This window comes from Bos indicus, chromosome 3 (genome assembly GCF_029378745.1).
Source record: "Bos indicus isolate NIAB-ARS_2022 breed Sahiwal x Tharparkar chromosome 3, NIAB-ARS_B.indTharparkar_mat_pri_1.0, whole genome shotgun sequence".
NCBI lineage: Eukaryota > Metazoa > Chordata > Mammalia > Artiodactyla > Bovidae > Bos > Bos indicus.
The window spans coordinates 16383597-16407512 of record NC_091762.1 but is presented as its reverse complement, the minus strand read 5'-3'; the positions used below and the strand labels follow the sequence as shown (position 1 = coordinate 16407512).

Genomic DNA, 23916 nt, shown 5'->3' with positions numbered 1-23916 from the left:
AGCGGGCCGAGGCCCCGGGGGGAGAGGGGCTGCAGCTGGGGGGGGCGGGAGCCCGCGGGGAGGTGAGCCGAGCGCCCCCCGCCCCAGCCCCCGGCATGGGCAGGACGGGGCCGCCGGGGCGGGCGCCGAGCGCCGAGCGCTGAGCGCTGAGGTGAGGCGGGGGCAGCAGCCCCGGAGCGCGGGGCCGGGCGGGCAGGGGGAGATGCGGCTGCGGACTCCGGAGTGGAGTGGCCGGGGAGGACCGGGAGGGAATGGGGAGTCGGAGCTGCGGTGAGACGGAGGTGAGGGACTGGATGATTGGAGAGAAGATGGTGTTGGGTGCCTGAGAGTGGGGGAGATTTGGGAGGCCGTCCACAGGACGGGAGGGTGGGGTGCTGGCGGGGCGCGGGAGACCATCGAAGGGGCGCGGGAGTGCCGAGGAGGAGCTCAGAACCGCCCAGAGAGTTTTGGGGGTGAGGAGCGTACTCGGGGTCCTAAGGTTTGGGCGCCTGCAGAAGGGAGTTAGGGAATAGCAGGCTTTGTCTCTGTAAGGTGGAGGTCTCTGTGCGTGAGGAAACCGAGGTTCAAGGAGAGGTAGTAGCGCTGGGAGTTCGGAGCTGGGAGTGAGTCCCGGGTTCTGTCCTTGACGATGGAAAGCGGCCAGGTGTCGGTGGCAAGTGAGCTGGGGGTCCTGGATTCCCTTCCTTTCTGTTTCCCTGACCTGCCCATAAATGTCCCTTGCGAGCTTCCTCTGAAACAAGGGGTCAGGCTTCCTGGGTTTGGGCTGAAGGGGAGTAGGGGCCAGGCCTAAAGGAGGAGCCGGTTTTCCTCCACGGAGCATTGCCTTCTTCCCAGAGCTGGCTATTTTTATCGCAAATGTGGCTGCAGAGGGGGCTGGGGCAGGGTGACGGGGCAGAGCGACGTGGCTAATGGGCCTGGGTTCAGAAAACCTAGGCTGTGTGAGACTGGGCAGAAGTGAGAGAGGGTCCCTGTTCCCAGGTCTCCCTTCTCCCTTTCCTTCCTATTATGGCCCCCCAGAGGGGGTGAAGTCTGGGGCCAAGCCGGCTTTCAGTCTCCCCAGGGTCTCAGAGGTAAAACAGCTTTCCTGGTTGGTGTCCAGGCTCCTGACTCCTGAGAGCCTTGCCGCTCCTTCATTAACTCTTTCTTAGGACTCAAACCCAGATCTTGGGGCTGATAGTGCCTCTGGATGAGGGCGGGGCTGGCTATGGAACTTGTGATGCCCACCCTTGCATCCTCTCTCTTAACCTCTCCCCTCATGCCCCACCTCCCATGACTCATACTGTAGACTGGGTGGAGACCCTGGCTGGGGGCCCTGTAGGAGGGCTTGGCATCTTGGAAGAGGTTTTTCTTCCTGAGCCAGTCACCCTTGGTTGCCAGAGTTGGGGAGGGTCAGAGAAGTATTACCTGATTGGGGTTCAGGAAGGGAGTCCAGCTTAGTGAACGAAGAACTGGTGTGGGTGATGGCCTTGCCCAGAGTGTGTAATTATAGAGGTTGGGCAGACAGACAATTAGTATCTCTTGGGGCTGACAGGCTGGAGGAGTGTTCCCAGGAGGCTGGAGACAGGGGAACCAAAGGGGAGGAAAGCTCTCCACCCAGACAAAGAAAGAGGAGGTGACTAGAGGGCCCAGGACCTGGCTGGCAGTTTCCTTTGGGTCAGGCTAGGATGAGGCTCTGTGACTGTGTCTTACAGGCCAGGCCTTTTACCTTTTTTAGGTGAAAGGAAGAACATGGGGAGATAGAAAGAAGCAGAAATCCATCTGATGTTCCCTGAGCTTGCAACCCAGTGCCATACTGACTAGACTGGGGTTAGGGTGGAAGAGAGAGAGGGATGCCTCTCCATCAGGGTTGAGAAGACCCCTTTGTTGGTCCAGAAGGGCAGACGTCCCAGACTGAGAGGAAGTGGTTTGGGGACTCTGTGTGCAGGAAGTGAAGGCCATGCCTCTACAGTGAACTCCTCTAGAGGAGGTGATAATGGAAGCCTTAGTAATGGGGAGGGGGGTAGTGGGAAGATTATAAGCTTTTTGAGAAGGGTGGTGCCTGCCCACCGTTTCCTGATGCTCTGCCAGGTGTTTCCTGGCTCATGTTCCCTCAGCCCCACCCCTTGGTGGAAATTCTGCTTTCCAGTAAACACAGGCACCCACTCTTTGCCACCAGGAGAGCACTCAGGGCATCCTTGGTCCCTGGTGTGGCTACTTTTGGAGCTGTGCCCCTCCTGTCCATATCTGTCCTCCTCTCTTTGTGCCCTTCCTTTCCCTGCAAGTCTTGGTTTTTATAAAGTGTCAGTGCCCCCATGTTATCCAAGGCAGAGGCACTGGGGGAGGTGATGGGGAATCCCCTCTTTTTCAGGGACCTATTTGGGGCAGTGAGAGCAGAGAGTTGGTGTGGAGTTAGTGGGGAAGGCTGGGGAGGGGCAGGATCGGAACCGGGGAGGAGTCTGAAAAGGGGGATGAAGGGTTACCCTCAGCTTCCTGACCTCACGCATTTGTCACCTTCTGCAGGGTCTCCCATGGGATTGCTGGGACCTTGCTGGGTGAGATGGCACTGTGTGCAAAAAAGCGCCCCCCAGGTAAGACAGTCAGAAGGTGGGGGTCGGGGAATCCCTGGGACCATCTGGAGTGGGTGTTTTTATGGCTCAGGGAGCACAGGGCACAGGGAGGAGGACGGACGACAGGTAATGGGTCTGAAGGAGGGTAGATTGCAGCCCCTATCCATCCTGGGGGAAGCCTTAGGAAACCATACTCTTCCCCTTGATTCTCTAAGCTGGTTTTTCCCCCAGGAGCGTGCTGAGGACTCGCCCTTCACCCGCAAACACATAGACTTTTATCTCGGGGCACCTGGAGCGCCTATTCTCTGTTTTGGGGAGTCCGGGGGGCTGTGTTCCCACCGTCACCCCTCTGTCCTCACACTTCATCTCCTCCCCTCATTTTCCCAACCATCCCGGTCCTTCTTGTTTTCCTGCGGGCGGGGGCGGGGGTGGGGGTGGGAGGCGGTGGGATGAAAGCGGTTGCCCTGGACAACGCTGGCAGTCCCCTCACCCGCATTGGCCGGGCGGAGGGAGGCGGGGTTCGGTGCTGGCTTTCGCCTACGCGGCGCGCTGGCAGGCGGCTGCCCCTGCAGTCGGGGGAACGGGTGGGGGCGGAGCCTGGGGCGTGCGCGCAGAGTCCCGGGCCACTCAGCGCGCGCCTGCGTCCGCGGGGGGCGACGGGGGCGGCGGCGGCGCATCTGAGCGCGCGGCGTCGCCGAGTGCGGGCGGCCGCGGGGATGGCCGGGGCTGCAGGTGGGGCGCGCGCCCGACGGCCGGGGCTCCCCTCTGAGCGGCCGCAGCTCCTGTGCCTCCCCGGGGGGCCGCCCCGTCGGAGCCGCTGAGGCCAAGGACAGACCGACAGACAGCCCGCCCTCCCCCCGCTCAAACTGGGGTCATGACGGTCCCCAAGGAGATGCCCGAGAAGTGGGCCCGGGCCGGGGCGCCCCCCTCCTGGAGCAGAAAGAAGCCCTCCTGGGGGACAGGTAACGGGAGGCAGCTACTGGCAACTCTCCTGAGCCCTTAGTCCCGACTCCCACCCTCCCATTCGCTTGTCTCCGGCCTCCCCAGCGGCCTCCCCAGCGTTCCCATATCCTCTGCAGGCCAGAGATCCTGGCTCCGAAGGGTCTGGTCTCTACGTCTTCCTTTGCATGCTCGTTGTTGACTGCGCAGGCGACTCAGCCTGACGGGTCCCCTTTGGGGAAGTTTTGGGAGTAAAGTGACCAGGCAGGGAGGGAGCATGCTGGGTAGGCAGAGGATGCTGTGGTCTGAGGTTTTGCTACTGCAGTGTGCCCTGCAGGGTGCTGGGGAGCGTGAGGGAAGGCATCCGGAATGCTGCTTTATACTTCAGGTCAGGTTTGTCATGATGTTTACTGCCTAACCAGGGTACCCCGTTTCTCAGCCTGTGGTCGTGACCACCGGAGTCGGGCTGGAGAACCCTTCTAGGACCCTTCCTAGGACACCTCTATGTTCTGGGACCTGAACTTGGTGCCTGCAGTCCCAGATCTGTGGCTGTTCAGAATAGGTGTAGTTCGTTAGTCACTTGGTTTGTGACAGATGTGTTGTTTTAGAGGAAATACGTGCAGACAGCACGAGAAAGGTTATGGTGAGAGAGCGACTGCTTCAACTACATCCCATTCTTCCCTCTTTCATCTCTGTCTCAGTCTGCATGACCCATATCCCTGACCACCCCCTCTCCTACTTGAAGACGAGCTTTGAAATAAGATGATGTCATCGTGGGCCAGTCAGAAGCCGCTGCTGGTGACATGTGACAAGCAGAGGCGTCTGTAGGGGGGACTGCACGTGGGGCTGGGATGCTGCCGCAAAGCAGTTCCAGGGCACCGTGACCCTCCGTCTTGCCACCCACCCCACCTACTGGGTTAGGAGGAGGGCGGTACCAGGGCTGGAGCTGTGGGGGTCCCGGGACAAGGAAGCTTAGTGTCTTCAGCTGCTATTCCCCTGGAGATTGCCAGGACCATTAATTTCTACAGCATTAATTAAAGGGATGGGGGTGAGAAACCGGTACCCCCAGTGGGAGACCTTGACAGTTGTTGGTGAGGAAAGGAGAAAGGCATCCTGTCCTCTGAGTGTCACACCTGCAGAGCCCAGTGGTCAGGCTGGTGGTGAGAGGCGGACTAGAGGGAAGAATTCAGTGACACCTCAGGTGTGCCACTAAACTCCTTAAAACTACGTGCCATGGAAGGAACCAGGGGCCCTCAGTGGAAAACCCATAGAGTGGGGTGGGCCTGACAAGGTGTTGGGCCGGGCCTCAGTCTGCTCCTGACTGCAGCATCATTCTCTTGCAGAAGAAGAAAGGAGGGCGCGGGCCAATGACCGAGAATACAATGAGAAATTCCAGTATGCGGTGAGAGGCCCCAGACCACCTGTGCCCTCTTCCTGGGTCGGGAAGGAAGGACAGGTGCATCCTGTCCGTCCCGTGTGGGGGTGGAGGGCTGACTGCTGGGAGGGTGCTTGGGGGAGGGGAAGGCAGCCTCCTTGCCACTTGTCATCTGCTGCTCTGCTGAATTTTTCATACCCTGACCTGTCAGTGAAGCGGGATCCCATGAGACCGTTGACCCCGTGAGACTCTCTTCTCTCCCCCTCTTTCCCCCTCTTATACCTCCTGGCTTTTGGGGACAGAGGTTTGGAAAGTGTAGCTGGAGGGGGCAGCCTCAGTCTGGCTCTGGGTTGGCATTGGAGGGCGCCTCATGATCTTCTCTTCCCCCTGCCACAGAGTAACTGCATCAAGACCTCCAAGTACAATATTCTCACCTTCCTGCCTGTCAACCTCTTTGAGCAGTTCCAGGAAGTGGCCAATACCTACTTCCTGTTCCTTCTCATTCTGCAGGTAAGCGACCTCTGGTAAAATTAAACCCTTTGCAATTAATTCACAAAGCCGACTAAAGTCAAGGAGGAGAAAGGTCTGGGGGAGCCGAGGACAGGGCCTCAGAGGCATGCGTTCTCTGTCCTTTTTTTCCAGTTGATCCCACAGATCTCTTCCCTGTCCTGGTTCACCACCATTGTGCCTTTGGTTCTCGTCCTCACCATCACAGCTGTTAAAGATGCCACTGATGACTATGTGAGTGGCTTTCCTTCTCACGCTGGTTCCCCACCCCACCCCGGCCCCGCAACACACCCTCCTCCACTTAGCAGAGTTCCTCAGCGACCTTACCATCCCTTACCTGGTCCGCTAGGTCTATGGTATCTTGGCCAAGAGTAGGGTGGGGGAGTCGGGGAGGGAGTAGACCTGGGAACAGGTGTATACATGGTGGCACCCAGCATGTTCTGCTTCCCGCTGATCAGCTAAGTCCCTTGGAGCAGGAGAAGGTGGCTTACCTTGCTTTCCTCCCTTCAGTTCCGCCACAAGAGCGATAACCAAGTGAATAACCGTCAGTCTCAGGTGCTGATCAACGGAATGTGAGTGCTTGTTGAAGACTGAGGGCCTTGGAAAGGAAAAGGGTCCCCTGGGAACTTCTCTAACTACTGACGGCCTTTGCTCTATCTTCTTGCCTCAGCCTCCAGCAGGAGCAGTGGATGAATGTCTGTGTTGGTGATATTATCAAGCTAGAAAACAACCAGTTTGTGGCGGTAAGGGACCAGGTGCCCCTCTAGGCCTATGGGGCTCTCCCTTTTTTTTTTTGGGCAGAAAGGAATGAGTCTTTCCTGTTGACGATTGCCTCTTAAACACTCATGGGAGGAAACTTTCTTGAGTGGGAAGCGTCTGTGTCATAGTAATATGCCTCCTTTCTAGCCGTTCATGTGCTTGGGACTAAGCAGACCAAGAGTGCTTAGTGGAAGGAGGGATCATCAGAGAGTCCATCGGGGTGGAGGTCTGGGTCTTCAGCCTTCTCATTAGGTCTTCTTCCTAGGCGGATCTCCTCCTCCTTTCCAGCAGCGAGCCCCATGGGCTGTGTTACATAGAGACAGCAGAACTTGACGGGTGAGTTGCATGCTCAGCGTCTCCTCCTTCCTCCTGTGGGCTAGCAGGCTTGTTTCTGAAAGTGGTCCCCAGGTCTCGAGTCTGTACCTCTTGGAACATCTCTAGGTAAGAAAGGCTTTGGGTGTGTAGAAGTGTTCATTTCAGTTCAGTCAGTTCAGTCGCTCAGTCGTGTCTGACTCTTTGTAACCCCATGAATCGCAGCACGTCAGGCCTCCCTGTCCATCACCAACTCCTGGAGTTCACTCAGACTCAAGTCCATCGAGTCGGTGATGCCATCCAGCCATCTCATCCTCTGTCGTCCCCTTCTCTTCCTGCCCCCAATCCCTCCCAGCATCAGTCTTTTCCAATGAGTCAACTCTTCGCATGAGGTGGCCAAAGTACTAGAGTTTCAGCTTTAGCATGATTCCTTCCAAAGAAATCCCAGGGCTGATCTCCTTTAAAATGGACTGGTTGGATCTCCTTGCAGTCCAAGGGACTCTCAAGAGTCTTCTCCAACACCACAGTTCAAAAGCATCAATTCTTTGGTGCTCAGCTTTCTTCACAGTCCAGCTCTCACATCCATACATGACCACTGGAAAAACCATAGCCTTGACTAGACAGACCTTTGTTGGCAAAGTAATGTCTCTGCTTTTCAATATGCTGTCTAGGTTGGTCATAACTTTCCTTCCAAGAAGTAAGCGTTTTTTAATTTCATGGCTGCAATCACCATCTGCAGTGATTTTGGAGCCCCAAAAAATAAAGTCTGACACTGTTTCCCCATCTATGACCTACCCAGTAATGCCTGGGGGTGGTGATGCTCCATGGTCAGGTGTCCCCAGGTAGAGTCTAAAGGAAAGGAAGGGAATCAGGACTCAGGGACACTCTCCTTCCAGAGAGACCAACATGAAAGTGCGGCAGGCGATTCCAGTCACCTCGGAATTGGGAGACATCAGTAAGCTTGCCAAGTTTGATGGTAAGTAGTGCTGGAGAAGCAGCTTTCAGGCAGAGGAGATGTCTTGGGTTTGGGGATCTAAATTGTGCCTTCTCTTTTTGGCTTCTTTTGGCTGTGACTATGCAGCTCCCTGGACTCTTTTGGGTGGTTGGGGAGGTGCCGAGGGGTTCAGGATTGCTGAGGGGCTATCACTTAACTTTTGAATTGATGGTCATTTCAAGAGCTCATGGCTGCTAGCTGCCTCTTGGCTATACATGTTGAGAGAAATTCAGCTTATTCTTATTTCTTATACATGCTTCTTCTAACAAGACAAACTACATAGCATAGAAAAGAGAAAGCTCTCCTGCCCTCCAAGTCCTGCCTCCTCAGGGTTGTCAGGTTAACTGGCAGTTTAGTGTGTATTCATCCACACTTTCCTCTCTGTTTATACACACGTGAGCATAAATCAGTGGGATCATACTGTACTGAAATCTTGTCAACCAGCGTTTCTATACTTCTTAAATTCATCAGACGTATCTTATCACATCTCTGTGTAAAGAAATTTATACCATTCTTTTTCATAACTATATAATATTTCATAGAATTGAGGCTTTGTAATTTATTCAGCTCTTCCCTGACTGTTCAGTTGTTTCAGTCTTTTGCTGTTCAAATAATGCTTCAATAGAATTCTTGCAAGCTATGCTATTATCTCTGTAGAACGAGTCCCCAAAGTGGGATTACTGGGTCCGAGGGTATGTGTGCCTTTAATAGGAATTCGTGCTGCCTCCTTCCTTCCCCAGAAAGTTGCACCAGCGGTGTGCGGATGGGCCAGCATCCTAACCCCCTCTCGCCGCAGCTGGTTTTTCTGTGCTGTTGTCTCGTGGTCAAGCTACAGACCACACCTCGAGCAGGTGTGCTCCTGTCTTCCCTTCAGGTGAAGTGATCTGCGAACCTCCCAACAACAAGCTGGACAAATTCAGCGGAACCCTCTACTGGAAGGAGAGCAAGTTCCCCCTGAGCAACCAGAACATGCTGCTGCGGGGCTGCGTGCTGCGAAACACCGAGTGGTGCTTCGGGCTGGTCATCTTTGCAGGTGAGCCTCCTCGGGCCCACAGAGAGAAGGGCGAGAGTGGTGCCTCTGCTGGCCTTCAGGAACGTGAGAAGAGACTCGAGTGGGTCCTGGAGCCAAGCCTCTCATCCAGCCAGTGTCTCTCTTCCACCCTGAGGTCCTATAGACTGGATACCTGGGCAGAAGCCTAGAGGCAGATTCGTTGTTCGGCTTTCCCAGCCCTTCCCATGCCTTTCTAGGTCCTGACACTAAGCTGATGCAGAACAGTGGCAGGACAAAATTCAAGAGAACAAGTATTGATCGCCTAATGAACACACTGGTGCTCTGGGTAAGGCTTCCCACAAACGGTTCCTGCCTCTGCCCTTCTGGTTGTCCTTGGGCGGGTCCCGTTACTCCCATCTCTCCTCCCTGGTCAGTAGTCAGTCTTCAGGTTTTAGCTTTAAAGCCACTGGCAGGTCAACCACTCAAAGGCAGTGTTTATTTCAGGCTCCTTTTGGATTTGGAAGATGTTATTTAAAAAACCTTTGGAACATGTATGAATGAACAACTTAAAGTTAAAACAAATCTTCTGTTCTCTGGATTCCAGTTATGATGGTGACCTAGTCTAGCATGTGACTTTCTGTTTGCTTTTGCCGGGGACAAGGCGGCCTTCATGGGGATGGAGAGGGAATTAAAAGAAAAATTTCCATTTGGATGATGGAGAACAGGGTCTTTTCCCCTGACTTCCAGGAGCAAAGGATCCCAAGGGAAAAGTTTCTGTTTTAGTTGTTGGCAGTTCCTGAATCCTTCTCTTGTTTTGCTAGAAACCTGAACTCCTTGTCGAGCTCCACTCCCCTTCTTGCGCCCCCACTGCCTGCTGCCTGCCCCCCACATGCCAGCTTGCGAAGGCTGGGCCCAGCCTCCTGTGAGACAGTTTCCTCCCGGCCTTAAAGAGTTTGCAAGTTAAGTCTTGGCCTCTATCAGGCCAAGACTCTTACCGCCCTCTGGTGGTCCTTGGGTATCAGGATGGTTTCTGCTTTGCTTCAAAGCATCTGGAGTGGAGGCAGCTTGGAAGATAGATATCTGAAATCATGCAGTGGTCTCAATTTTTTTCTTTCAAAAGCTTTCTTATGATTCTTCTTCAGGCTTTGCAGGGTTTTTGACTATTAAGTCTGAATTTATGAAGACACAATTTGTGTCCCCGGTTAAAGTTTTTTTTTGTTTGGGAAATCCCTGGTGATCCAGTGGTCAGGACTCCACAGTTCCACTGCAGGGGGCAGGAAACTAAGGTCCCATGTGCCGCGTGGTATGGCCAAAAAAAATTTTTTTTGATTTTTGGCAATCTGTATGAGGTAATGAACATTTCAGAAACATGGTATTTTTGTTGGCTTGTAGCGACTTAGCTCTGATAAATGGGTGATTTCCAGTAGGCTTCTTTGGTATGTTGAAAGTAACTTACCTCGACCCTTACCATGTTTGAAGTCTCCTGAGGGTTCTAGAATATCAGAATGGAAACTACATAACCCTTTCAGCTTCCTCAGAACACAGTTGAGAAAAGCATTGCAAGAGAAGGCCACGTGCCCGTTGATCACCAGTTTTGGGTGCTTCCCACTAGAGCATGTGCCCATTTTAAAGATACCTGAGCCTTTGAGGGCTCTGGGTACCGATGGTAACCTTCAGGGATTCACTTGGTTTTGAGGACTTCCTAAGGGCTTCCTTGGTTTTGCAGCTTAGCCTCTGCTTTTCATTCCTCTGCAGATTTTTGGATTCTTGGTCTGCATGGGGGTGATCCTGGCCATTGGCAATGCCATCTGGGAACATGAGGTGGGGACACGCTTCCAGGTCTACCTGCCCTGGGATGAGGCGGTGGACAGTGCCTTCTTCTCTGGCTTCCTCTCCTTCTGGTCCTACATCATCATCCTCAACACCGTCGTGCCCATATCGCTCTATGTCAGGTACGCTGTCTCTCTGCCCTGGGGTCTCTCCAGGGAGCTCAGGTGGTCCCTTGGCAGACTTCTGTCTTCTGTGAAGGTGAAATCCTCGAGAGGGAACTTGGGGTCCTCTCCTTCCTGTGCTGTGAACATTTTATGTTATCTGTGTATCTTCATGGGCAAAGCAGACTTCCCTGCAGTTTCTTGGCACTTTGGATTGTATTAGAACAAAAATCATGTTGATTTATATAGCAATTACTTATCGCATGCTGACTGTGCAAAGAAGCAGGCTAGGTGCGGTGGCACAAAGATGTATTAGGAATGGGTTTCCTTCCCTCCAGGAGCTTCAGTCTAGCGGAGGGAGCTAAATGTAATTACATTATGAAACAAAATGGGAACTAGTGCTGTTGAGAGTCACCCTGCCTTCAGTGTTATGCTTACGTGTGACGCAAGGGGACACAGTTGATACATAACGTAGCCTCTGCCTTCAAAAGCAGCAGACTGGTGCAGGAGGAGAGGTGCAGACAGTGTAAGACACCACTGCATCCCAGTGAGATACCCCAGAGGCCCAGAGTGCCATGAAGACGGGAAGCACATCACTCCCCGTGCAGTTAATCAGGGAGGACACCTCTGAAGGGGTGGCCACTGAACGGGACTTTGAGTGGTGGCGGGGAGGGGTGAGGGGAGCCTGGAGGAGAGGGCTGCACACAAAGGCACGGAGATAGGGACCTCGGAGTGGTTGGTCCTGGGGCGGTTCTGCAGGAGCATGGACCCTGAGTGGGGGCCTATGAGACAGAGAGCTGGGAACATAAGCATGTTCCCTGTTGTGAAGGATCTTGAATCTTTGTCAGTGGACATTCACTCAGTAAACCATTAAAAGATTCTTTAAAAAAAAAGAAAATCTAAAGGATGCTTTAGGAAATGTTGGCTGGCAGTGGCATGTGGCATAGATAGGAATAAGAGGACGTCGAGGGTTTTTTTGGGAAAGAAACTGTTAACAGGGAGTAAAGAGAGGAAGGGGGAGTGCTGGAGGAAGAAAGAATGGCAAGAAGAGAGGCGAGCTCTTTGTATGCCGTGCGCTTGAGACAGAGAACCTGTGCCTTTTTTAAATTTATCAAATTGTAGACTTTATTGTTTTTTTGGCTGTGCGGCTTGTGGCATCTTAGTTCCCCACCCGGGGATCAAACCCCGGCCCTCAACGGTGAAAGCTCAGAGTCCTAACCACTGCAGCACCAGGATTCCCAACCCGTGACATTGTTGAGGACATCAGAGGGATGCTCAGAACTCTTCCCTTATGGTTTCTCTTGTTCACACAGATTCCCCAGATAGTCTGCTTGGACCTTCCACTCACACCTGAGTCCTAGTGCTGCTGACAGTGGGCAGGAGATAAGGAATCTCTGTGCTGAGGGTGGACAGTGGGGTTTCTGTGAAGCATTAGGAGGAGACTCAGAAGGCTTGGGGTTTAGTCCTGCCCCCTCAGTAGCCACCTGACCTCAGGCAAATCCACAGTCACTTAGGGCCTTGGTTTTCTCACGTAAAATGGGACAAGTCCCATCCTCTTCATAGGAACATCTTGGTATAATATATTGGAAAATACATTTTAAAAATTAAAATGTAATTTCATTTTTACTGGGACTTCCCGGGTAGTCCAGTGGTTAAGACCCAGTGCTTCCAGTCCAGGGGGCACAGGTTTGATCTCTGGTCGGTTGGGAAAACTAAGATCCTACATGCTGAGTGACACGGTCAAAAAACTATTAAAATTTTAATTACTGTACAAATGTCGGGTGGTAGCATGTCCATCGTTATCCGCGACTCTGGTTCTTTGTTGCTATTTAAATCCTTTCTTGTTTCCAATCTGAATTTTTTTTCCATCTTTGGACTTTGCTGTCTGTGTTTTGTATTCAAGTTCACGTGAAGCCCATGGTAGCTGCCTGAGAAAGTTTCTAAGTCTCCTCAGGTTACAGTGTGTGTATTTGGGGAGGAGGGCAGGGAGGGGACGCTTGATCAGCTGAGTGGGGCACAGGCCACGAAGGCATTTCCAGCCGGCTCAGTTTTGGCCTGGTAAGGGGATCCTGACAGCAGCCCCAGTAAGGTGGGAAGCAGGGTTCCAGATATGGCCCCATTGCTTGGCTGGCAGGACCCAGACATGGGGCCGTTTCTGAGATGCTGACAGTCCAGACCGCGAAGGCATTGCCTTGTAAAGAGGATGACGTGAACCGACCTTAGGAGAGCCCCGCGCTGGTGTAGACTGGGGTTGTTCCCCGGACCCTTGAGGCCCCATCCCCTCCTGGAGTCAGCATCTCAGTCTGCCCCGTGTGCTCGCTGAGCGCCCCGAGTCGGCTTGTGCAGCCCAGAGCCGGACAGCTTGGGCTCGGGCAGTGAGGCGGGGCTCCAGGGCTGCCTCGGTTTCCTCTCCCTGCAGGGCGTGTGTGATGCTGTGGCCCGCGCCGCACCCTCATTATTTCTCTCTTTTTTTTTTCTCCTTCTTCCCTCTTGCACTTTCTCTTGTTTTCTCTGCATGGTTTCTGTATTATTAGCCCAGAGGTAAGAACTGGTCGAGTGCCTTGTCCTCAGTCCCTCCTCCTCTGCCTGTGCCGTCTGTCCCGCCTGCCCAGGCCCTTTGCACCTTTTTGTCTGGAGGGCATCGGAGGGTCGGGGTCGGGGACCCCCTTTGCCAGCCGGATGTGGCAGGCTCCACCTTCAGGCTCTCCTTGCCGCCCTCCCCCGCCCAGGTGTCCGCCCCGCTCGTTCTCGTCTCTCCCCAGGTAGAGGGCCTGCAGCGAAGGCCCGTGGGGTGGGGCCCTGCTCCCCTCCCGCCCTCAGCCTCACCTCCTGTCCCTGTGCAGTGTGGAGGTCATCCGCCTGGGCCACAGCTACTTCATCAACTGGGACAAGAAGATGTTCTGCACGAAGAAGCGGACGCCCGCCGAGGCCCGCACCACCACCCTGAACGAGGAGCTGGGCCAGGTGGAGTACATCTTCTCCGACAAGACGGGCACCCTCACCCAGAACATCATGGTCTTCAACAAGTGCTCCATCAACGGCCGCAGCTACGGTATGGCCACGCCACCGGGGACGAGGGCTGGAAGGACCGTGCTGCCAGGGCTCCCACACTGGTCTCGACATCTGGGCTTTACATCTTTCCTGCTGGGGTCTGTGGGGCCTTGAGAGGGTCTGCTCTGCATCCAGATCAGGCGGCAGATCCTGACAGTGCTCCCCCCTCTCCTCTGCTGGTGCCTGCACCGCCTCTCAGCTCCAGGCAGTGGGGCCGCTCCTTGGCTGTTTGAACAGAAGCCCAGGAAGCTGACTGCTGGGCACCCGGGCCAGGTGGGACCTTGTCAGGCCTGGCGGAGTGCTAGCCTCTCCCCATGTTGCTGCCCAGGGCCCCTGTGAGTCTCTGGAATGTGACTGTGGCCTTCCCAGTGTGGCCCCAATGCAGTGGCCTAGTGGCTGAGCTGCTGGGATGGCTTGGGGACAGGGTGCGTGGGGTCTTTTAGGCCAAGTGAGCCCCTCTCCTAACTGCTTTCCATACTAACCCAGGCTTGGAAGCCAGCGTGTGAGGCTTTGTCTGTTGTGCAGGCCTAAGAGCCCGGGGGCATGGGTGTGGCATTGGAGCTGCCCTCTGGGGAGAGCCGGAAGGGGGATGGGGATGGGGAGCCGAGAGTGTCATGGCTTTTGAGTCCTGGCATTCTGAGGACCCAGGGTGCCTGTGCCTCCTGTCTTTCTGTCAGCCGTGTTGAAGCTGGGTGACGTTCACTCAGCCACAAGGGTTGCGGGCCCCAGGTGCCCGCGGGTTCCGTGCTGGCGGCTCCTCCCCCTGCTCTGACAGTGCTCCTCCCTCTGTCCTGGCTGTGTGTAGGTGACGTGTTCGATGTCCTGGGACACAAAGCTGAATTGGGAGAGGTAAGGTCCAGCTTCCATACTGGTTCTCGGTGCTAGTTAAACGCAGGGTGCCTGGCCAGGCTTGGCATAGTCAGGGGGGACGTGTTGTCTGGCTAGGGTATGGAAGCTGCTCGGAGGAAATGGGTGTGGTAAGGAAGACTTGGTGGCACAGGTGGGAATCTTGAGGTTAGCAGCAGACAGGATGCTGGTGGGGACCGCCCCGCCTCTCCCCAGGAAGCAGCCTGGGGACCCAGCCTTTCCTGATCGTCCTCTTACCTGCTCCAGAGGCCTGAGCCCGTCGACTTCTCCTTTAATCCTCTGGCTGACAAGAAGTTCTTATTTTGGGACCCCACTCTCTTGGAGGCTGTCAAGATGGGGGACCCCCACACCCACGAGTTCTTCCGCCTCCTCTCCCTGTGTCACACCGTCATGTCAGAAGAGAAGAGCGAAGGTGAGCCAAGGTGCTGGCCTGCACTTCCCCTACCCGACTTGGACTCTCAGGCTTGAGCTGTGCTCTGCCTGTGGCCTGGCCACCTGGGGTTTCCTGGGCAGGAACATGGAGTTGGTGGCTGAGAGTGGGGCCACTGACACCACGTGTGTCCCTCCTCCGCGCCCAGGGGAGCTCTACTACAAAGCCCAGTCACCGGATGAGGGGGCCTTGGTCACTGCAGCCAGGAACTTTGGTTTCGTATTCCGCTCTCGTACCCCCAAAACCATCACTGTCCACGAGATGGGCACTGCCATCACCTACCAGCTGCTGGCCATCCTGGACTTCAACAACATCCGTAAAAGGATGTCGGTCATAGGTGAGGCCAGGATCAGGCTGCCGGGGGCATTCGGGGGTAGCTTGCAGGCCTGGGATGGATGAGGTATACTGGGTGACCTTGGTGTGTTGCAATTCAGAGGCTTTACCTATCTGAATATCCCATTTTTTCCTGGGACATTTTCCCCCTGTCCCACTGACAGTACGGAATCCAGAGGGGAAGATAAGACTATACTGCAAAGGGGCTGACACCATCTTGCTGGACAGACTCCACCATTCTACCCAAGAGCTGCTCAACACCACCACTGACCATCTGAATGTAGGCATGAGGAAGGGGACCCTGTGGTTCTGCTGCTCTCAGTGTGGTGAGGGGACTGGGGGCCGACTCTCGTGACTTCTTCCTCCTTCAGGAGTATGCGGGCGAAGGGCTGAGAACCCTGGTCCTGGCCTACAAGGATCTGGACGAAGAATACTACGAGGAGTGGGCCGGGAGACGGCTCCAAGCCAGCCTGGCCCAGGACAGCCGGGACGACCGGCTGGCCAGCGTCTACGAGGAGGTCGAGAGTGACATGATGGTATGGCCTGCAGAGTGGCCCTAGGGTGGGTGAGGAGGACCTGGGCCTGGAGTCTTGTGCTAGGAATGCTTGTGGTTATTTTCAGCTGCTTGGTGCCACAGCCATTGAGGACAAGCTTCAGCAAGGGGTTCCGGAGACCATTGCCCTCCTGACGCTGGCCAACATCAAGATCTGGGTGCTGACTGGAGACAAGCAAGGTGAGAGGCCTGTAGGGCAGAGGAGACTGCATCTGGATACAGCACCGTGGGGTTCTGGCAAGCCTAGAACGCTGGGCTGGCAAGTGCACTGGCTTTGTCAGGGGCCCGTCCAGAGCACCTGCACTTTCTCTCGGTAGAGACGGCCGTGAACATTGGCTATTCCTGCAAGATGCTGACGGACGACATGACAGAGGTGTTCATAGTCACTGGCCACACGGTTCTGGAAGTGCGAGAGGAGCTCAGGTAAACAGACCTAGATGCTCTGCACCATACCTGGGAGTCACGCACAGGTTTGCTGATTGGGCCTGAATCCTACTCCTCTCCTGGCCAACCGTGGTCTCGTTTCCCCTTCACAGGAAAGCCCGGGAGAAGATGATGGATTCATCCCGTGCTGTGGGCAATGGCTTCACCTACCAGGAGAAACTTTCTTCTTCCAGGCTCACTTCTGTCCTGGAAGCTGTGGCTGGGGAGTATGCCCTGGTTATCAACGGGCACAGCCTGGTGAGTGTCGCCACCCTTAGCTTGGGCAGGATCTTTTCAGAGAGCAGCTATTATATCTCATCTTGTTCCCATTCCCTGGCCTTGACTGGGGCTGTGGTCTTAAAGGAGTTGATCCCCAGGTCTCTCCTGGAGCACATGGAGTTCGCTCAGTGCTATCTGTATTCCAGGCCCACGCGTTAGAGGCAGACATGGAGCTGGAGTTTCTGGAGACCGCCTGTGCCTGCAAAGCTGTCATCTGCTGCCGGGTGACTCCCTTGCAGAAGGCACAGGTGGTGGAACTGGTTAAGAAGTACAAGAAGGCTGTGACCCTGGCCATCGGGGATGGAGCCAATGACGTCAGCATGATCAAAAGTGAGTGTGGGCTGTGCAGGTGTGGCGGCTGGGCTCTCGGGCAGGGGGAGAGACCCAGGGAGGAGTGATGACGGAAGGGGCGGACCAGAACATGGTGGGAATCTGACGTGTGTGGCCATCTTCATCTTCCTGTCGTCTCTTGTGTCTGCAGCGGCTCACATTGGCGTGGGCATCAGCGGGCAGGAAGGGATCCAGGCGGTGCTGGCCTCCGACTACTCCTTCTCCCAGTTCAAGTTCCTGCAGCGCCTTCTGCTGGTGCACGGACGGTGGTCTTACCTGCGCATGTGCAAGTTCCTCTGCTATTTCTTCTATAAGAACTTTGCTTTCACGATGGTCCACTTCTGGTTTGGCTTCTTCTGCGGCTTCTCAGCCCAGGTAACGAGTTCCCCAGTCCCATGGCATGCCTGTCCTTAAGCTCCTTAAGGACGGAGATTGTGTTTGTCCTGTTCATTGCTTGGTCCCCTTAGGATCTAGCTGTTGTCTGGTGCATGCATTTAAAAAAAAAAAAGACTTGTTGAAGGAGTAGAGAGCAAGTTCCAGAAAATTCCTCAGGCCTCCACCTGTGCCACGTTGGCTGTCTTCCTCCACCTGATTTGTAGTGAAGAGAGACTGTGTGTTCAACCTTTTCTTGCTCCCTGTTCTCTTTCCAGACAGTCTATGACCAGTATTTCATCACCCTTTATAATATCGTGTATACCTCCCTCCCAGTCCTGGCTATGGGCGTCTTCGATCAGGTATGCGGAAGTTGGGTGACCGAGTGGGTTGGGAAGAGGGGCATTGCTGCGAGGGAGTCACCCAATAGTGGTGGGCATGTGGCACTGTGCCCACTGCCTGTGGTCCCTGGGAAGGCAGTTCCGTGAGCTGGGCAGCTGATTGGGCCTCCCTCTCAGCCACTGCTGACCTTAACTTCCTTGGGTTGCTGAACAAAGATTGACTTGGGGCAGTTGGCTTGAGGTTGAGTTTAGCTGCCAAAGAATTTAGAAAAAGGCAGGGACAAAGTCTGCCCTTGTTCCCCCCTGAGTTGGGCAGCTTCTGAGCCTCCTGTGCCACTGGCCCTCTGCACACAGGATGTCCCAGAGCAGCGGAGCATGGAGTACCCTAAGTTATACGAGCCAGGCCAGCTGAATCTCCTCTTCAACAAGCGGGAGTTCTTTATCTGCATCGCCCAGGGCATCTACACGTCCGTGCTCATGTTCTTCATCCCCTATGGGGTGTTTGCTGAAGCCACCCGGGATGATGGCACCCAGCTGGCTGACTACCAGTCCTTTGCGGTCACCGTGGCCACTTCGCTGGTCATCGTGGTCAGTGTACAGGTAGGAGGTGCTCCGGGAACTGCCCCCACTCCCAGAAAGAGTGAGCCTCCTGTCCCTGGGGTGCCCTGGACGCTACAGTTCTGTTCCTGGGAGGGGGGTAGGGTTTGGGGGGGATGCTCCTTCTGCCTGTGACGACTGCTTTTTGCAGATTGGACTGGATACTGGCTACTGGACAGCCATCAACCACTTCTTCATCTGGGGCAGCCTGGCAGTTTACTTTGCCATCCTCTTTGCCATGCACAGCAATGGGCTCTTCGACATGTTTCCAAACCAATTCCGGTTTGTGGGTGAGTCCCTCTGGCTTTCCCTTGAGTCAGTGAAGACTGACAGTCGTTCTGGGACTAACAGGGAAGGTAGGCATTTATTCACACTCCTTATGTGCCACGTGTTCTGGATGCTGCCACGGGGCTCTCGGTGTGGCAGAGACCCGAGCCCAGAGATCTGGTCAGAGATCTGACCCAGCCCCTGGCCTCTCTGGGAAGGATGGGTACAAGAAGAGGAACAGGGATACAGAAATCTTATTTGAGTGGCATAGGGGCTGGAGGAGTGGAGGAAATGAGGTTGGAAGGTAGGGCTGAGGCAGAGGGTTAGGAATGAAAATCAGTCCAGATCTCTTATAGGTCAAGGCTAAGAACTTAGGGGGTTTTTTTACTTGTAATTTTTCTTTATTTTTGGTTGTGCTGGGTCTTCGTTGCTGCTCGTGGGTTTTCTCTAGTTTAGAGAGTGGAGGCTACTCTCCAGTTGCAGTGCACCAGCTTCTCATTGTGGTGGCTCCTCTTGTTGCAGAGCACAGGCTCAGTAGTTGGGGCACACGGGCTTAGTCGCTCCGAGGCATGTGGGATCTTCCTGGATTGGGGATCAAACCCATAGCTCCTGCTTTGGCAGGCAGATTCTTTACCACTGAGCCACCAGGGAAGCCCAAAACTTTGGATTTTAGAGGGTTTTGAGCAGGGAAATGTCATAAACTGATTTATGTTTTTAAAGGCTCACTCTTACTGTTTTGTGGATGATAAAAGGTAGAGCACAGAGACTTCCCTGGTGGTCCAGTGGCTAAGACTCAGCTCCCAACGTGGGGGGCTCGGGTTCTATCCCTAATCAGGGAACTAGATGCCGCACGCCCCAACTAAGATTCGGCACAGCCAAATAAACTAAAAAAAGAGGACAAAGGTGGAAACCTGGGGAGACTAGCTAGGAGGCTGTAGCAGTAATGTAGCAGGTGAGAATGGTGGTGGCTTGGAGTAGAGTGAAAGTGGTGGAATCCCGTAGGTATTTTGGAAATGGAGCTGACAGATTGGATGGGGGCCTGAGATGGTGGGGGTAGGAACCAGGTGGACTTCAGAGCTTTTACTTGGAGCAGCTTAGTGGCTGGTAGTGTCTCCTGAGCCAGGGAAGATGTGGAGCAAATTGGGAACAGAGGAAACAGTAGTTCACTTTCAGCTGTGTGAAACAGATGAACAGAGATGTCAGGTTAAGGCAGTTTTAAAAAAAAACAGGTCTGGGGACATCCCTGATGGTCCAGTGGTTAAGACTCCAAACTTCCACTGCAGGGGGTATGGATTCCATTCCTGGTTGGGGGACTAAGATCCTGTATGCTGTGCAGCACAGCCAGAAAAACCCCACAAAAACAAAAGCAGATCTGAAGTCATTTGGGGAGAGTTTAGAGCTGAAATCCAATTTGGAGATAAATATTTAGGGAGCAGAAAGAGAGGCCAGAGATGACTTAAGTTTTGAGACTGGGAAAATGGGGCTGCCAAAAAAAAGAAATGGGGCGCTCTAAGGGGCTGCCCTCATGGCTGCTCTGTGACTCCTGAAGCCCCCGGCTCCTCTTTTCCCAGGTAATGCCCAGAACACCCTGGCCCAGCCGACTGTATGGCTGACCATCGTGCTCACCACGGTCGTCTGCATCATGCCTGTGGTCGCCTTTCGGTTTCTCAGGCTGAACCTGAAGCCGGATCTCTCGGACACGGTGAGAGGCCGGGCTGCCTGCTTTGGGGATCGGAGATGGTGCGTGTGAACACTGCTGCGGTTTCCATTAAGTGTGTGGGTGGTGGTCCCCGTGCCTGCCCAGTCCTCGGTGCTCTGGGTCCCTTCTCCGAGGTAGTGTCTGATGCTCGCGCGCTGACAAAGGCTCCTTCCCTCATGCTGCCCTGCTCCTGCCAGGTCCGCTACACCCAGCTGGTGAGGAAGAAGCAGAAGGCCCAGCACCGCTGCATGAGGCGGGTGGGCCGCACGGGGTCCCGGCGCTCTGGCTACGCCTTCTCCCACCAGGAGGGCTTCGGGGAGCTCATCATGTCTGGCAAGAACATGCGGCTCAGCTCCCTGGCGCTCTCCAGCTTCACCACGCGTTCCAGCTCCAGCTGGATCGAGAGCCTGCGCAGGAAGAAGAGTGACAGTGCCAGCAGCCCCAGTGGAGGGGCCGACAAGCCCCTCAAGGGCTGAGGGCCGGAGAGCGGGCGCTCCGCGCCGGTGGTCAGTCAGCTCAAGTGGGGCTGGCCCGCCGCCGAGAGGACGGCGTCTGTCTCAGAGCTGCGGGTCCTCATCCCTTGCCTAGGTCCTCATCCCTTCTCTCCTGGTAGACTCTGTCCTGCTGGTCCTGCTAGGAGCATCCCCAGCCCAGGGCCCTCCGAGCAGCAGGGAGGGTGGAGGGCGCGGGCCCCAAGGGCAGGGTGGGACTGGGGCACTGGCCAGCAGCCCCCATTGGGGGCTCAGATGTGGACCCAAAAGCAGTAGAAAAACTGTGAGAGATTTTGTGTCCCTGCCCTGCCTGGGAGCCCACAGGGAGACTATAATCTCTGTATTTTTTTACTCCTGCTCCCCAGAGGGGCCCCAGAGCCCCTGTTCCTAAATTACACAAGAATGTATCATGCCGGGAAGCCAGAGACCTGCTGGGGCCCTGGGCCCCTCACAGTGTGTGTGTCTCTCCTTGATTTGTGTCTGTGTCCAGTTTGGTTCTGTCTTTTTTTTTTTGGCAAGTGGAGGCGGCCTTTATGTGACTTTTATGTTGTGTTGGTGTCTTAACTCTCCGGGGGAAGGGGAGGCCGGCACACCCGGTGCACTGGCCTGGCCGAGAGGGAAGCGGTTTGGGAGGAGCCCTCCAGCAGCTGGTGCCCTTGCGGGACCGAGAGGCTGACCCGGGAGGGAGCTGCCCATCAGCCAGAGGCTGTTGGGAGGATATACAGGGGGCGTTGGGTCCTGTCTCCTTCCTCACCTTGAGAGCGAAGCGCTGCCCCCTCCCCGCCTCCCCCCGCCCCACACAACTAACTCCTGGATTCCGTAAGTCCTGCTGGTACCGGACTGGAGCCTGGGAGAACGGCCCCGTCCTTCTCAGTGACCGAAAGCTGGGTGTGATAAGTAGTCCTGAAAACATTTTCTTTAATGTCAAATTTAGACCCACATTCACGGGCAGAGTCCATTCTGACTGTCCTCCCTCACCGTCGGTGTCTCCAGCACCCGAGGCGCCTGGAACCGGAAGCCGGGCCCCTCGAGCTGAGGCTGCAGGGAAGCCAAGCTCTGCTGTTCCTGGCAATAGGGGTCCCACCCGCTCCAGGCCCGGCTTCTGGCAGGGGGTGCTCAGTGACGGCGGAGCCGAGGCTTGTCAGTCTTTCCTCTCCGTGATCCACACCTAGGAAGCTCTTTCCCAAGTTAGGTGTTGCCCAAGTTAGTTGCCACCAAATCAGCCTTGGGCAGAACTTTTTCCATGTCTTCGGTAGTGGAGGGGGTTACTCAGGAATGGTGTGGAGCTGGGAGTGAGGCATGTGGTCGTCCCATGGGAATTGGAGGTGTTGCGGTGAGGTGGGTGGGGTGGGCAGGGGCTGGGGGTGGGGAAAGCTTGACAGGGAAATTCCTTTTGGCCACACGGTTTACAAATTCAACATCATGTCTGTGTGTCTCTCAAGGTGAGAGTCTGATTTTTATACCAAAGAGGAAATGATTTTTTTTCATATTTGGTTTGTCTATATTATATAAATATAAATATATATATATATACAGTTATATATATTATTTTTTTGGTTCTCTCTCGTTTTTTAGGGAGGGAGGAAAGTACCAAGTTGCATTGAGCTGTAATTAAGGAACATTCTGTATAATTTATGACACATTTCTATACTTGCAAAAATTATATCATTTTATGGATATAAGAAAAATGCCTTTTTATAAAATTGTGATTTCTGAAAAGTGTGTGATTTGTCTCTTTTCTGATGCTTTACCAAGATTGGTGGTAAAAGTAAAGACAGAAACTGTTTTCTTATGGAATTGGCTGGGTAGATGTGGACCGAAGTGAAGAAAACCGAATCTGACTGGCAGGGTAGAGCCCCTCCTCCATTTGCACACCTCTGGGGATGGGAGTTCCAGCTGGAACGTGGGGCAATGGGCAGGACCGAGGCAGGTCACGGGGACTTTGTGTTCAGCTGATGGCTGGGTACTTAGGACCTTGACTGTTCGCTTTTCTCAACAGAAGCCAAACTCTCATTCCTAACACACCAGAAAGGCGGGTACGCATAAGGAAAAGTACTGAGTAAATTTTTTTTTTAATTTTTTATTCCCACCCCATGCCCTTCCTGTTGGCACAGGCTTCATAGCCTCCCATCTCCCTGGCTTTTCACAGAAGTAAATATTAATGAGCCTAAGTATTGGAGACGAAGATGCAGGAATTTAAGGTTAGCAGATAAGGTGAGCTTTCCTCCAGGGAGGGAGATGGGTGAGGAACCCGGGGAGCTCGAGGCCAGTGCTGGACTCTGATGCCCATCAGCACGCCTGCCCCAACCTTTCCTCTTCTGACCTAACCAGGCTTCTCTGTTGTGACAGTCCTCTTCCTCCCCTTCTTCCTTCTCAAAAACAGATTTCTAGGAATACCCTGGCAGTCCAGTGGTTAGGACTCAGCACTTCCACTGCAGGGGGCCTGGGTTTCATCCCTGATGGGGAAATAAGACCAAACCATGAGTCACGGCTGGCTGAAAAAATATTTACAAATAGGTGCTTAAGCTTGGAGCAAAGATGAGATAAAATCAGTTTTCCTCTTAAGGAGGAATAGTCCAGCAGGGACTCGCACACGACCCCCCAGAGATACAAGCTGGTGCCTGCCTCCACACAGGAAGAGCCTGTCTAGGTACCAGTCAGCCTCTCACCAGGGTCTTTCTGGACCCCTGAGCCTCAGACAGCAAGTGGCATCTGGCCTCAATCCCCAACCCCCAGGACACAGAAACCAGCCTTAATCCCTTGAGGCTGGCTAGGCGCCCAACTTTCCTGTTCTGCCACCTTTCACCCTGACCAAAGGGCTGATGCCCCCTCCTGCTGTGACCAATCCTCTGTGTCTCCACCCCCACCTCCACAGCTGACCTTTAAGAGAGGTTTCAAAGTGCTATTCAAGAATGTTCTCCCCTGCAAAGGAGGTCTCCCCTCTCCCAAGATCCCATTATGCATATCTGAGAGGCTGGGTCTGCTTCCAGACATCTTTTCTCCCATCCACCCAGATAATCCATCTGTTCTGGATTTCCTGTTTTCCTTCCCTGCACTCACAGAGGACTTGGGCGCCTGGCCTACTATCTTCTCCCTTCTCCCACCATCGCCCGGTGTCTGAGAAATCTGATGCCCTCGCTTTGTTCTCCCTTGGCTTGCTCACTTCTGAGGGTGTTAACCTTCTCTCCACAAACCAGCACGCTCCCATGGGTGCCCCACTCTCATTGGGAGGGTCACTTCTGAAAGGTCGCAATCCGGCATTTGACTGCCTGTATCCTTCAGCTCCTCCACTTTCACCCTCTACTCCCAGTGCATATTACAAACTCCTCCATCTCTCCTGCTCACGCAGCTCCTTTGTGTGGGCTCTTCTCATCCCAGCCCAGCGCCTGTGGTCTGCTATTAAATCGCTCTGCCCAGCAATACTCTGATGCTCAGTGAACCTGCCCTGTCATGTGATAAACTGTCCATGAAGAAGGAGAAAGCCTCATGACCATGTTGCATAGTGTGTGTGTGTGTTAGTTGCTTAGTC

The 23916-nt window shown here is 54.4% G+C and overlaps 1 protein-coding gene across 2 annotated transcripts; it reads left to right on the top strand.

Annotated features, from left to right (window-relative positions):
* ATP8B2 (ATPase phospholipid transporting 8B2) lies at positions 1-22106 on the top strand. 2 transcript variants are annotated; one of them, XM_019954460.2, is made up of 28 exons: positions 1-151; positions 2500-2567; positions 4829-4887; positions 5257-5370; positions 5503-5601; positions 5878-5939; positions 6038-6110; positions 6392-6462; positions 7335-7414; positions 8307-8465; positions 8681-8769; positions 10179-10375; positions 13198-13406; positions 14211-14254; positions 14519-14684; positions 14851-15039; positions 15200-15315; positions 15407-15571; positions 15657-15768; positions 15906-16011; positions 16125-16269; positions 16437-16620; positions 16772-16995; positions 17271-17354; positions 17688-17933; positions 18082-18220; positions 19769-19899; positions 20094-22106. In XM_019954460.2, exons 2-28 carry the CDS (start codon positions 2537-2539, stop codon positions 20370-20372), a joined length of 3573 nt encoding a protein of 1190 aa, XP_019810019.1. In that variant the 5' UTR covers positions 1-151; positions 2500-2536; the 3' UTR covers positions 20373-22106. The 2 variants fall into 2 exon arrangements, with proteins under 2 accessions (XP_019810019.1, XP_070641685.1); XM_070785584.1 differs by lacking the exons at positions 1-151; positions 2500-2567 and adding an exon at positions 3237-3508.
* The last annotated feature ends 1810 nt before the right edge of the window (positions 22107-23916 follow it).

Bases quoted from the DNA above. Each gene is read 5' to 3' on its own strand.
- ATP8B2 (XM_070785584.1), top strand. From the start codon at position 3,421: ATGACGGTCCCCAAGGAGATGCCCGAGAAGTGGGCCCGGGCCGGGGCG. The intron at 4,888-5,256 runs GTGAGAGGCCCC...CCCCTGCCACAG, and splicing joins ATGAGAAATTCCAGTATGCG to AGTAACTGCATCAAGACCTC. The intron at 8,770-10,178 runs GTAAGGCTTCCC...ATTCCTCTGCAG, and splicing joins TGAACACACTGGTGCTCTGG to ATTTTTGGATTCTTGGTCTG.